The sequence below is a fragment of the Plecotus auritus genome (genome assembly GCF_963455305.1).
Source record: "Plecotus auritus genome assembly, chromosome: 3".
Classification (NCBI taxonomy): domain Eukaryota; kingdom Metazoa; phylum Chordata; class Mammalia; order Chiroptera; family Vespertilionidae; genus Plecotus; species Plecotus auritus.
In genome coordinates, this window is record NC_137772.1 from 207,407,993 (window position 1) to 207,423,402 (window position 15,410).

The 15,410-nt window shown below is 38.1% G+C and overlaps 1 protein-coding gene across 1 annotated transcript in view; it reads right to left on the reverse strand.

Moving 5' to 3' along the window:
* FGD6 (FYVE, RhoGEF and PH domain containing 6) overlaps positions 1 to 15,410 on the reverse strand; it is a 121,469-nt gene that overhangs the window by 34,668 nt on the left and 71,391 nt on the right. The window contains exons 7-9 of the mRNA XM_080660255.1: positions 10,456 to 10,607; positions 8,233 to 8,389; positions 4,957 to 5,044 (exon numbers count right to left, since the gene is read on the reverse strand). Coding sequence (XP_080516381.1) covers positions 4,957 to 5,044; positions 8,233 to 8,389; positions 10,456 to 10,607 — 397 coding nt within the window. The remainder of the gene's footprint in view (positions 1 to 4,956; positions 5,045 to 8,232; positions 8,390 to 10,455; positions 10,608 to 15,410) is intronic.

A 15,410-nucleotide genomic window follows, 5' to 3' on the forward strand; every position in this document is an offset into this window, starting at 1 on the left:
ATTAAATCATTGAGCTTATTTATCCAAAGATGAAGACTGAGTTAATTAACATGTTTAAATAGATGCAAACTTTAGACTTAAAATCCAATTTTTAAAAATCTAAGTGAATAGACAGGGGCACTTGGATAGCAGAAATATCGTACAAAAGTAGGGAGCAACTAGAATATCACAAAAGATGAGTATTGGAAATCAGAATTTTAAATAAAAATTAAACAAACCCTTAGTATCAACCCCTATGTTTCCTTAGGCTTAAATGATCATAGGTGCTTCAACTCATACTAAATGTCCTTAGGAAGGACACTTCACCTCTCTGGGTGTGTCTTTCATTTAGAAGAGAACTCTCTAAAATTTTCTCTCAATGTTGTCCTTTAGGCTAACGATGTTTTGATTAAAGGGTGCTGTAAATCTAGCTTAAAACCAACCAAAATTATTTCCTGAACAGCGTCTATGGCATCCAAAATGGACCCAGATATATTGGGGTGCACTAAATTATTAGTAAAAGATTCACTCTTTGACCTCAAAAAGTTTATTAAATTAAGAACTAAATATTCAAATAGTATGAATATCACCAAATTCACAAGGCATCAAATAAGAATTTACTAAGTCACACTGCACTGATATTAAGGTCAAGGAGAACTGGAGTAATCAGTTCTTCAGTAATCAGGCTTCAAAGGGACTGGAGGACTTCAGCTCAGGCTTGGTGGAAGAGAAGACTTTGAATCAATGGGAGAAAAGGCATAGGACAAAGAATATGAAATCTATGTTCTTTCTTTGACTTTAGTCCTGACTTTTGGACCCTGAACAAGCTATTTACCTTTCAATGAATCCATAATTACTAAAGGTTTACTATTATAAGGTAATGTGTATCATTTAAATAATGAAGATTTTCTAATTTAAAAAAGAGGAAACAGCTTTAAGATTAAATAAGAGATAGCACAAAACTAAAAGTAACCCCAAGCTCACAAAACAAATAACATCTGTTCTCTTAAAGAGGGTTTTTAAACTTGCTTTTGTGATCTCACCATTAATCAATTAAAATCAAACTCACCATGAAACCTTAATTAAATAAAATGTGTAACATTTTTACTTATATCAGTCATGATGTGGGAAAAAATATTTTCACAAAAATTTCATAACCTTGCTCCATCATTCTTACAAGTCATAGCTTTTAAAACCACAGTTGTCTTTTTCCACTAAAAACAAGACTTCATTTGACAGCTGTAGAAATAGCTTAGCCATTCAATAGCTCATTTATGATACAGCAATGAATTTATCTAGCAAAAACACAACACATGCATGGGTACTTCCTTTTGTCCTGTGTCGTCCAAACACAGGGGAAAGAAAAGTACAGATGGACAGGATATCCTCAAATTATTTGGTTTGCCTTAGGTCATTCCAGAGAAAAATCTAGAGTCCAATTCACAGTTAGAAATTCAAATTAAGTAGAAACATCTAAAGAAGCAAGTCCTGGGGCTGGAAGGCAAGGCCTTCCTTATCATCAGTTTGTTCTTCTCTAGGCCAGCTTGGAAGGCAGAAAGCCTTTGCCTAAAGGGAAATTGGGAAATCCTGGCTTTCCAGGATTCACCTACTTCCATTTAGCCCTAGGTTTAAAAGAAAGAGATTAGATTAAGGGTAAAAGCATGCACTCCTTGCACTGATAGCAAACAAGAACCTCAAAATCTATTTACATAAAATTACAACAGATAAAACCATTAAAAAGAAAAGAAAAATTACAACAGATAGAATTTAGAATAGTGGTGGCATTTTAGTATTCTTATCCATTTTGACCCAATTCTTAAGGCACATTATGTATGTATATTAAGTCACTGCATATTCAGCAAATACTCCTGAGGACCTAGTAGTATGTATTGGATACTATGCTTGGTACTGAGATCTCACTAACTTTTTTGTGATACCAAACCACTTAATCTCTAAAAAGCCTGTTATTTTATCTATGTAAATAATATATTGTGATATATGCATGGTTATGGTGTTAAAAAATAGCAAGAAGCTAGGAAAATTTCAGGGCTAGCAGAATAGGGAAACTGAGACAGATAGTTAAACAGCAGTTTGCAGCCACCTAGTTAATCCCAAATTCCCTAAACCAAGGACACTTAAGAGTAAATAGTTTGTACTTCTCCCCAACCAGAGGGTAAATAGTTTAAATCCTCCTCCTCAGAGAGACAGATAACAGAAATCCAATTAAGTGCCATTTGCCAACCACACCCAAGGACAAATTAAGAGAATAAATTTCATTTTGGTACATCACAAAGCTGATAAATATTCTATTGATCTACCCCTAAGACATCCCTGAACGTCCAAACTTTGAAGGCCCTGAAAATGAAGGTCCCAGGATGCTCTCCCTTCAGGAAGCACCACACCTGTGCCATTCCCTTCCCCGCCCCCTTCCCGCACAGGCACGTATCCCCTAACCTCTGGGATCCCATGAGACCTGCAAGTGTTGTAGGCAGTTAGATATGAGCAGAGAAAGGGTGATGGGCCAGGTACAGAAGGTCACCAGGGTGGAAAAGCACCAGGTGCCTAGCAAAGAACCATCAATCGTAGGGTGGGACCTCGATCCCAGGGTGACTTTTCCTCCCCAGCATATCAGTGGTCATGCAGTTTGGACCCCCTGACCTTTCCTCCTTAGAGATAACATCTATGCCTCAGTTGTATTTCAGCTCCAGGCCCAAATAAGCTATCAAACCAGCCACCGCTGACTGTCATGACCAGCTGCATTGAAAAATGTCCCCCTGCCCCAGTGATGACCCATCAATCAGTGGAGACCACAACCCTGAAAGGACACACCTGGAAAACTGCTGAATATTCTTTTGAAATCTTCCCCTGGGACTTCCCTTAAAATCTCCACCCTTGCCTGGCCGGCCTGGCTCAGTGGTTGAGCATAGACCTATGAACCAGGAGGTCACAGTCAGGAGGTCGCGGTTCAATTCTCGGTCAGGGTACATGCCCGGGTTGCAGGCTCAGTCCCCAGTGTGGGGTGTGCAGGAGGCAGCCGATCAATGATACTCTGTCTTCATTGATGTTTCTATCTCCCTCTCCCTCTCCCTTCCTCTATGAAATCAATAAAAATATATTTTTTAAAAATCTCCACCCTTAAAATCCTAGTGTCCTAGCTGGTTTGGCTCAGTGGATAGAGCGTCTGCCTGTGGACCAAAGGGTCCCAGGTTTGATTCCGGTCAAGGGCCTGTACCTTGGTTGCGGGCTCCTCCCCAGCCTTGGCCCTGGTCCGGGCTCATGCAGGAGGCAACCAATCGATGTGTTTCTCTCACATTGATATTTCTCTTTCCCTCTCTCTAGCCCTCTCTCTAAAAATCAATGGAAAAATAGCCTCAAGTAAGGATTAAAAAACAAAACAAAAAACAACAAAAAGGAAGTTAAAACCCTAGGACGAGGACCTCCCTCCAGAGAGCACACCACAGATCTTTCCTTCTCCTCTTTCCTTCCCTTACACCTCCCAGCCCCACGCACATTAATACTAACTTCCTCACTCACAAGCTTCAAGGGCCCTTTTCTTTACCTCTATAACTTGTTTCCTAAGCCCATTTCTTTTAGGAATTATTTTTTCTACCTTTATGATTTACCAAATAAATGTTCTCTTACAGTTTGAGTCTTGGCTCTGAATTCTTTCCTATCCAGAACCCAAGTACCGAGGTTGCTGAACCCAGGTTTGATCTGACCCCACCTGTCAGACACCTGGTGCAGTTCCCGCCCACCCACCACTTACAACACAACCAGGGGAGAAATGCTCCTTGTTTCACTGTCCTATGTTTTTGCTGAGGTCAATAAATTCTTGCTCTCTTTTTTACACTTTGTCTCTTGATTGAAATCTTTCCCTCAAGAAGACAAAAACCGAGGTCTCATCATCGGTAACAATGGTGAAGATTTAACGAGTAAATGAATACAAAGTCCTCAGCACAATGTGTGCTTTCGGTCAAATCAGAGCTTTTTGAAAATTCCAACACCCCCCCCCACCCCGCTTTTTACTATTAGAGTGGAAAGTAAATAGGCACAGCCTTGTGATGTTGAAGCTCAGTCAAGCAGAAGGTATAGACCAGTGGTCGGCAAACTCATTAGTCAACAAAGCCAAATATCAACAGTACAATGATTGAAATTTCTTTTGAGAGCCAAATTTTTTAAACTTAAACTTCTTCTAACGCCACTTCTTCAAAATAGACTTGCCCAGGCCGTGGTATTTTGTGCAAGAGCCACACTCAAGGGGCCAAAGAGCCGCATGTGGCTCACGAGCCGCAGTTTGCCGACCACGGGTATAGACAATGACCAAAGGATGATGATAATGATGATGTTGATGATGATGGTGATAAGGACACTGCTGCTACTAAGTACTAATAGCAGTGAGGGCTAATTTAGAACACACTCACCAAAGCAATTTTCTCCTTATAACGGGGTGGGGAATCTTTTCTGCCAAGGGCCCTTTAGATATTTATAACATCATTTGCAGGCCATACAAAATTATCAACTTAAAAATGAGTCTGCTATATTTGGTCAAACATCTCATTAACTTACCCCTAATGCCTTGGCAGGGCCTTAGATGGCCTGCAGGCTTGGATGTTTCCCACCCCTGCCTTATTACAACCCTCTGAAGTGCCTGAGGCCATGATAGTTGATTTCAATATATGTGGGAATAACCCTCTAAACCTCATTGTTGAATGGCTGGGATAGTACCTTCCTTGTGGTTAATATTAATCAGGTAAAATGATGCAGGGTTGTAGGAATGGGATGGTAAAAGAAGTTCTGAGCAAAAGGAATATTAAATGCCCAAAGCAGAGAATGCGCACAAGGATGACCAAAGAACGAAAAGAAGTTAAGTTCAGGCAATGCACATGCAGGGTTCTAAACAATCTATAAATCCATATATTAGGTATAGGGGTGACTGGAGTGATGGAAAAGGAGAGGTAAACTGCCAGAGATGCCCACCTGTTAGCAGCAGCCTGTACTGGGGGATCCTCTGAACTGGCTTGAGCAGGTAGTGCTTGAGGGCCAGATTAGCACAGCGTGGGCTCATCTGAAAGGAAAAGGCATCCAATGTAAATACAAGCATTTTTCTAAGAAGCAGATTCAGGTGCTGAGGAAGGCAAATTTTAAATAGCCAACAGCTCTAGAAGGGAATTCACAGAGAAATTCCCTTTATTTTAAGCTGTACCTGTGATGCTGAGAGTGAAACTATAGCCAATTCACTACGTTGCCCACCCTCTCTCATCCTATTAATAAAAGCCTATGTGGTCATCATGCCCTCATGTCGTGACGCTCTCACACTGCAATGAGCGATCACCAGGAGGCTGCGTGCGCAGTGGGCGCGCGCGGGTGGGCAGGAGCTTGACTCTGCATGCGCGGTGGCGGGACCTCTGGCTCCGGCCTACCTCTTTGGGGCAATCCATCGAGGACCCCCAGATGGGTGGGCAGGGCCTAACTCTTTGGGGCAATCGATCATGGGGCTCCCACACTGTGAGAGGGCACAGGGCACAGGCCAGGCTGGGGGAACCCCCCCACCCAGTGCACGAATTTCATGCACCGGGCCTCTAGTAGGTTAATAAGTCTCTCAAATCACTGACTCAGGGAAAACTTGTTCACAGCCCTCACACACAGAGAGTGGTGGCTGCATTTTAGGCCAATTGGAGCCCATCCTACTCAGTAGCTGCCACTGAGAAGAGCATTTGCCAATGCAGCTGCTAGGTACCCTACCAGTGCACGAATTTTGTGCTCTGGGTTGCTAGTGTATTCATAAACATAAACAAAACCTTTGAATAAGAAGAAAATGCATGGCCCCCAAAGTAAGTTGGCAGAAATAACCTACTGGGAAATGGATTCAAATAATAATCAGGGCCTATCAATATACTCATAACAATGGGTCATACTGCAGAGAAATGCAGAAATTAAAGATAACCTGAAAAGTAGCCTTGCTAAGCATCTTTCTCTAGTAAGTCTGAAGAATGTAAAACTCTTTCTTAAATGATTGACTATAAGAGACAGCCCCCAAATCACAGTGGATATAGAAACGTTTGATTCAGAACCATTCTGATTTAACTGCAAGGACATTTGATTCTGCCTTTAAAGCGCTTTTCTTGGTGTGTACAACAGACATGTCTGCCCATTCCTAAACCCCACCCCATTCTCCAACACAGGTATTTATTGTGAGGTGGCATCACAATGGCCAAGTGAAAATGTCCCTCATCTGCCCTAACCGGTTTGGCTCAGTGGATAGAGCGTCGGCCTGTGGACTGAAAGGTCCCAGGTTCGATTCCGGTCAAGGGCATGTACCTTGGTTGGGGGCACATCCCCAGTAGGAGGTGTGCAGGAGGCAGCTGATCGATGTTTCTCTCTCATCGATGTTTCTAACTCTCTATTCCTCTCCCTTCCTCTCTGTAAAAAATCAATAAAATGTATTTTTTCTTTTACAAAAAAGAAAACTCTTAAAGCACACACACACAAAAAAGAAAATGTCCCTCATCCAATGATATCCTGCATTTCTTATACAGTTCAAGTGGATGGGGAAGAAGTTTCTTTCTGCTTTTATTTTTTTTCCCGGATTTGTTCAGATTGTTTTATTTTATTTTTTCGAAATATGCACCTCCAAGTTCTGGTACACAAAATAATTCTAAAATTATATGATAATGCATGTTAAGAAAGCATCTATCATGCAAGCACCATTAACCCAAACGGCTAACTTTCCCATCTTATGGTGTGTTTTTTCCTGCTAAAGCAACAGAACTACTCCTTGAACCCGATGAAAACCTGGGTCAATTATCAGTTCCATAACTATGTACATCACACTTCCTTTCTTAATAGTATGAAGACATTAGCAGAAAGGTAAAAAGGAAGTAAAAAAAGACTACAATTTTAAAGTTTAATTGTGTGTTTTTTTAAAAGCACACATGCTATTAATTTAAAATATATTTAATTCTACACAGTCTTGTTTTTGTTTTGTTTTTTAATTGTGTTGCCTTACAATGCCATTTGAAACCTGCAAAGTACATTAGAAGTAAGAAAGAAAAGGGAATGGTTGGTTTTCATTTGAATTGTTTTTTGATAAAACTATTTTTGGTAAATATTTTACAGACTAAAAATTAACACATGACCTAGTTATTTTCTTGCCTACTGTACAAATTAGAAACCAGCAGTACCTTTTTATTTTTCCTGAGGGGCTCCTTTTATTATTTTTTAATTTTTATTTAATGATGAGAGAGAGAGAGAGAGAGAGAGAGAGAGAGAGAGAGAGAGAGAGAGAGAGAGACCTGTTGTTCCACATATCCATGCATCCTTTGGTTGATTCTTGTATGTGGCCTGACCAGAAATCAAACCAGCAACCTTGGTGTATCGGGACAACACTCCCATCAACTGACCTACCTAGCCAGGGCAAAATCAGCAATATCCTAATACAGCTAAAATGTTTCTATTTTTGTGTGACTGGAATTCACTAAAATTTTTAGTTTCAAAGCAGAGAAAAATAATCACAAAAGCATATAGTAATTTTACCTAAAATTAGGGGAGAAGACTTAAGTAAAACTGCAGTTAAAAATTATTTTTTTAAAAGAAGCATTACATCAGTTTATAACAAACCAAATCAGGCTTGTACCCTCACAGCTTTGAGACAAAACACAAAGCTTTGGCAATAAAAATACTATTCATTTTTCTTAACGGTGACACTGAAACTGTGTTATTTATTTATCTAAAGGGGAAAATTATATTTTCCATCATAATTATAGATTAGTTGTTATAAGAATAAAGGAAAGGTTTAGTTAAAAATAAGAAGTGTTCTCTAGAGTAGTCAAATTCACAGAGACAGAAAGTAGAATGGTAGATGCCAGGGGCTGAGGGAAGCAGAGAATGGGGCGTTAGTGGTTGTTTAATGGGTATAGCTTCAGTTTTGCACAATGAAAACAGTTCTGGAGGTTGGCTGCATAACAAAATGAATGTACACTTAAAAATGGTTAAGATGGTTAAGTTTCATTTTTTGTATATTTTACCACACACAAAAAAGAGACTTTAAAATATTCCAATGTGCAATAACAGATTTCTAAAATTAAATCTTGTAGACACTGTTAGAGTTCTATTGAATTTCTTCAACTCCCTCTTTGATTTTGAAGGGATTATATTTTAATATCTTTTTGTTTGCAAGGTTTATTTTCAATGATTGCAGATTAAAACTTTAAAGCAAACAAACAAAAGCTCAACATTAGATGGTAGCAAAAATACCTCAAATTCTCTAACAACAGCAGCAAAACCTGGGTTTTTCTTGCACTGCTCATCCAGCAAAGCTATATTCTTATCAAATTCTTTGATGTATGTGGAATACATTTTTAGATATGGCCCCTTCTTTACAAAGATATCAGCAATTCTTTGTTGTTCTGTCCTAAAGATAAAAAGATACAAAAATATAAAGAATCATTAATGTATCCAAAACATGTCCAATGAGCAGAGTCCCATATTCAAGCATCAGCTTATCTCTTTTCTCTTCTTGTGAGACATATCCACAAATGCCTATTCTTCAGCATTTCCATTGCCAACATCACATCTTGCCAGTATTCTGCCAACAAGATGGTCTCCCTGCTTCTACCATGCTATTCTTTATGCAACCAGAGTCTAAAAACATGTATCATGTGACTTCCAATAACCTCCTTGGCTCTAGCAGAAAAACAAACTCCTTATTTGAGAGGCTTACAAAGCCCCACAGGTGCCATTGCTCCTACTTTGCTGACCCATCTTACCCTTCTCTTCCTCTTCCTCATTACTCTCCAGCCACACTGGCTTTCTTCATAGGCTTTTGACACAGAGAATCCAAACCACTTTCAAAACTTGTACTAATGGTTTCACAATCCTGGAGATATGGAACCCAGGCTGGCCGCTCCTTTTTGGTCAGATGTCATTTTCAATGTGCTGCCTTCTCAGAGGGCCTTCTTTAGCCACCCAATCTTCATTCACTAACACATGATCCTATTTTACATATATGCAGATCAGAAACTGCTTCTACCCAGTTTGTTTGTTTGTTTGTTTCTGGTATGTTTGTCTGGTGCTTCCCTCACTAAAATGTTTGCTCCATGAGAGCAAGAGGCTTATATGTTTTGTGTGCTGTGATATGCCTAGCATGTTTAGAGTGCTGACTAGCACATAGTAGGTATTCAAAACTGGTTGAACACAGAAATGAAAGGTTTCATCATTGTTATTAAAAGCCAGTATAAAATAAATGTTATTTCAGAAAGTCTATTAACACCAAAAAATGTCTTGATTCAAAAAACCCTTAAAAATATTTTAATAAGTAGGATATATCTTATCCCTTGTTAGTAATAAATACAGCTTTTGTCAGAGTTGTTCTAGTTGTCCCTTAAGTTAGTCTGTCTCTTAGGGATGCTTAATATTTTAACACAGAACATCTATAGATCTAAACCTGAGAAAACTTTAGTACAAGCAAAAAAGATATTTAAGCTTCCCCTGCTTGCATAAATATGCACATCCTAGGTCACTTTAGATTATTTTAAAGCTGATTTTTATAAGAATGATTTAAGTATGTAGAGTAGCTCTTTAAATACATTTTCTTTCTACCATGACTTTAAAAACTACCTTTTAGTCATTCCTCAGACCTTAACTTTGTTTTATACTTGTAAACTACTGCTAAGTATTAATTGCTTATTTAGCATATTTTCCCAAACAAGCAGAGACATGATATTTCTAAAATAAGCAGTGGTTTTTTTCTGGATTATATATAAAGAGAGTTTAGAGGGAAATTGTGATCATAAAAGTATGTGATACTGTTTTGTTATCCAAATCATTGTGGGTTCCCTATGGATTTCAACAAAAAATTCATTCCCTTATACCAGGGGTGGGCAAACTTTTTGACTCGAGGGCCACAATGGGTTCTTAAACTGGACTGGAGGGCCGGAACAAAAGCATGGATAGAGTGTTTGTGTGAACTAATATAAATTCAAAGTAAAGGAGGGGAGGGGAGAGCAAGAGAACCAGATAGAACAGCCGGATCCGGCCCGCGGGCCGTAGTTTGCCCAAGGCTGCCTTATACCAAACTTTCTACACATTTCTGAAGCTGTCACCAAAGTTTCTACACCCAATGGAAGCTCTTGACTATTTGATATCCTTTATCTGTCCTGAAATCTACAGCATCTACAATGATGTCAGACACATGCAAATTTTCTAAACCAACCAACCAAATTATCTATTTATCTCAGTGAATGGCCTCTTCTCCAAAACACAAGGGAATTTCATGACTTGAGGCTCCAGAACAGATAGATAAAACATTAAAAAAATGTTTTCCAATGTGAAAATATCAACTAAACTCCCTCAATCTCAAAAATCTTAGAGATATCAAGGTCACCTATAAAAAGTTAAATTAGCTGATTATGTGCCCTTTTGGCTTACAGCTTCATCTAAAATTGGAAACCCAAGGAAAGCAGGTCAGCTCATTTTTACCAGTTCGACACTCTCTCCTCTAGTTCCTTCAGGAGATCCCGGTTGAGCTCGTACAGCTGAGGCAAGTAGTATAGGATCTGATTTAGGATCCGGTCCTCAATCACTGGTTTCCCAAGTTGTCTGGAAGCATGGGCAACAGCATCCCGGAAATCCTATTACAGTTCAGAGGAGAAAAACAATACACGCACACATATAACCTGAAAAAACTTTTTCCTTTAGTCACCGTATTCCCTAAAACAACAAAAATTGCAAAACTGTGTTCCCCTTGTAGAATTAGAAGTTGAAAAGTATCCACTTCCTTCTATCCCACTTACCTAGAGAGTTTTGTTGTTTTGTGTTTTTAATACAAAGTGACTGGGGTAGATATTTGGTTTTAAAGCAGGCTGTGTGATATTGCTCTTAAATCTTTTGGTTTGCTCTCCAATTATACTCAAGGGCATTGCAACTCTAAGTAGAGTCTAAAATTATTCCAATACTGCAATATGAACACAATCTATTTTAAAAGCCTCCAGGAAATCTTAGCTAATTTTATTCTGGAAGAATCCCTTTGTCTACTTTCAGTAATCATTTCCCAACAACTGGAGCATTCTAGGTGAGACATGTGAAGGATGACACATTCTTGATAATCAGAGAATACTGGATCTAAGCCCGCACTCACTCTTGGTTTACTGTGCTTCCTTGAGCTACCTTCATTTTCCTCATCTTTTTCATTATTAATAAAGCCAAATAACAATGCATTTAATCTGTACCAAAGTTATTTGAACAAAATGATTTTCTTACAGAAAGGTTTCATTTTGTTGGACATTTTTCATTCATTGGTTAAAAGAAAAAAATTAAACTGTCCAGAATAGTATATCAGAGGGAAATCTAGGTATGATTGAGGCAGAAATAAAGTTTCTGAAGAAAACCAGTGACAGTCTCTTAACAATGAATGTAATATGTTCTTTCCAGGTTGCTTTTGTTTTTGTTTTTCAGGGAGGGAAGGACAATATGCCCAGCTAAAAAATGCTTTCTCTTCAGATTCCTTTTCAGCTAGGGATGGCCATATGACCCATCTAATTCTAGCTACTGAGATATAGTTGAAAATTTCTGAGAGGGGCCTCAGGAAAATCTTTTTATTCACCTTCTAAATTCTGTCATATTTAGGATAATAGATAATTTCTTAAATTGAGGAGTACTTCATCTAGGTATAAATTGTATATTATTTAACAGATAACATTTAGAATATGAAGTCTGACTTTGTTGTCACTATTGTTTAGTTTCAGTATATACACAGTTTACATCCAAATTAGCTGGTATGTGTCTAGATTTCACTATCCCTGGAGGGTAGGCCTCAAGATATAAGTAAAACAATAGTGGAATCTTTTCCACAATCCTGAGGATTCAAAAACAAATACTGTTCCTTCTTAGAAACAATAGGTTTAATTAAAACCTTAAAGCAATGGTTGAATAAAACAGACTCCCTATCAGACTTTATCTTCCATTGCCTTTATTTCCACCTGCTTTCCCTTCAGTGATTCACTGGGCCAATCAAATAAACAAACAAAATACTGATTTTTCCCGAGTCCTTCAACACCTTCCTCCAACATACATATAGTAAGCATAAGTATTTCTTATGCTTCTTGTGAAGGATAAAAACCTCTTATGTAATTTAAAAGTACATAAAAGGGTTCCTTTTCTAAGGTATGGCTATTTTAGATAAGACAAATCCTCTTTTGCTAACCAAATGCTAAAAACAAACACCTTAACTTCTACCTTAGTACCTGGGACTAACTTTATCTGCCCAATAGTCACATTAGCCCAAAGGAACCATCTACTTACACCAGTAACTAAAGAACTACTTTTACAACTAATTACTGTAATAGAAAATAAGAACTCCTAAGTTGTATAAACTCTAATCCAGAAAACCACACAAAACATCTCCAGAAACTAAATGGATATAGGCCAAATTCCATCTCCCAACAGCTTGCTTCTATCAGCACTCACATTTACTAAGAGAAAATAGGGCTACTTAACACTTTTGAAAGTCATTAGATTTTTCCATCATGCAGAACATTAGAATATACGTATATATCATGAATTACTTCCTCAATTGTAAATGTATTCAAAGCACAAGAAGTAAACATCTTCTATAGTATTTTTTTTTTTTTACTAGTTTAACAATTAACATAATTTAGACATGAGTTCCTTGTTCAATAAAGCAGGAAGCACTGGCCTTTCTTCTGGTAGACTAAATGATGAATATGTTTGTCCCTTGGAAGCAGGGTGACCTTTATTTTCCAGTTGGAAGGTATTTCCTCAGTTATGACAGTGACAGTAGACATTAGCTGCTAACTAGCTTAAGGACCCTGTTTGACACAGCTTTTGCCAGACTCTGCATTCCACACAACTGCCACCATTGCCAAAAAGGACACTTGTTTATGTAAGACACATTCAACAGAGACCAGCCAAATACATCCACACTGGGCTGACCAGTGAGACGGCTGCCTCTAATTGGAGGCCCCAATCGCATTACTAGGCAAAACTTTCCTTTTCCCAGTACCATAGTGGATGGCATAGGCAGCTCTGGATGAACTAATGGCCCATAATATCTTTTTTAAAAATTAGCCTGTAAGAATAAAACAGAAATTTAATAATTAAAAGAGCAAATGAAGGACACTGGATAGAAACTACAAGGATTTAGAGAATTAATTTCCAGCTATCTGCTAGAAATTGTCCCTAGAGACTCAGAAAGTTACATATTCTAAGCAAGCACTACCAGGGCAATCACTGGTCCTTGTGGTACCTTTTTGAAAATGAAAAAGGGCACAGCATCCCTCATTCCAGGTCAATCCAACTTACACCAAAGGCCCTACTCACAACTCATGGCTTTCATAACTATGCATGGCAGCCCTGGCCTCAATCTCATTCCCTCACCTCTTGGGTCACCATCCCCTGAAAATAATGTACTATGATCCCAGTGCGAGATGTTCACACAGGAATGACACACAGAATATTTAACTTCTTAGCTCTTCATGAACCTCAACTATTTCTAGGACTGGTGTCACTGAAAGGAGGAAATACCTTTTAAAAAAAAAAATAAAAAGGATGATGTGTCTAGTTATTTTTCTAAATGCTAACATCCAGGATAATTTGGGAAAGTGTGATGCTCAAAAAGCCAGTAGTAAAGTTATTTTGGGGCAGAAAAATCTAAGTTGACTAAATCAGTGAGGATGCAAGACCACAGGCCTGGCACTTCAAAAATTAGATCCAGATATACTTTTTTCACACTGAAAAGGCTGGGTAATTAAAATAAAAGGGGTGATAAGGTGACAGAGTTTACTGATATCAACTACATAACGTCAGTCTAATCTTCTAACATAAAACCCACCGAACCACTTGCACTCTAGCTTCTGGGCACAATAACCACATGCTTGTTCAATTTGGAATTTTTAGAAATAGAAATGGGTTTTTGAATTATAAAACATATCATACTATTTTTCTTCGTAATTCCCAGAAAACCTAAAATAAGGACCAGGTCAACTTAAAAAACTCAGCTCCTTTGAGGTATGAACACACTAGCTTTAGTTCAACTCTGATCACTTTGGTAAGAACTCAGCAAAAATCAATGCAAATAAAATTAAGTATGAACATCTAAGGCAATGATGCACCAAACAGATGGCCTTGTTCCTCGGGTCAGGCTTTATAACTCCAGTGTCAAAGAGAAGTAGTGACTTAATTACCAGCTGTCCTGACTGGGCTTCCTGACCTTAGGGCGTTACTTAACCACTGCTAGGATACAATGAATTACAAAGACCAGATGGACAGATGGGCAGACAGGAGCTCTGCAGGGCTCCCTGCCTTCATGAAGGGCATTAAAAATCACTTCATATAAGCAAAAGCAAAGCAGCTGCTAAGGTCAAAGAGCTTTGATAAACATGCAGAAATGAGTGTGAAATTATGAAGTAAAAGCAGTGGGGGAAAGTCCCCATATTAACAAGTTGACTTTGTTTTTAAATAAAAATATTTGCCCAATGAAAGTATTTCTACTTCTCTATATGCTCAGGTCTATTATTGTGCATAATCGTCAATGCAAAACTGTGTAAAACAAGACTGACATCAATCCTTTATCCCAAGTCTCCACCCCCTTAATAACATTAACAAGTAATCATCATAATATATCTTAAATAATCAATATCTACCTTCATTCTTAGCTTTAAAAGATAAAATACTATATGATTTCCTGGGCCAACAGAAAGAATTCTGAAAACAAAGCTTCTATATTAAAAGACATCTATACCCTCTCCAGTATGGTAGAGATTTCAGGAAACAATTTTTAATCAAATTCTGAACAATTCACTAAGTACAAGGGCTGAGAGAGACCTGAATTAGAATCTGGCTTTGCCATTTAGTAGTGGGTTACTTTTGGCATTTAGCTTACTTTCTTCATTTAAAAAATAAAAATAACATCTATTTGATAGGGTTGTTATAAGGATTAAAATAATAATTTATATAACATAGCGTGTTAAAAGGCACATAGAGAGTACTCACTAGAAGGCCATTTATTTAATGAAAGGAGAGATTTTGGTTAATTTAAATGAACACATGAACGTCATTTAAGATCCACAAGTTCCTGGAAGCTCTGAAACAGTGGCCTATGAAGTGAAGAAAATACCAAACCAAGGTGGGGAAACTCACATCTCAGCAGCGAGACAAAGGTGCCCTTAACAAAGAACTTCATTCAGTGAAGGACAGTCCTCACATAAAGGAAGCTGCTCAAAAGTGAAGGTTTGGAAACCATGTCAGTAGACACTTGAGGATTCTTTACAACTAAAACTAAATGATAATTAAATGGTTCACAAGATTAAAAAAAAATAGGGTGTATTCAGAACATGGGAAAAACTAGAGGCTTCTATGAGAAAGCCTTCTATTATTCTTTTAATAATGCATTAAAAAATATATATTTTATTCACTAA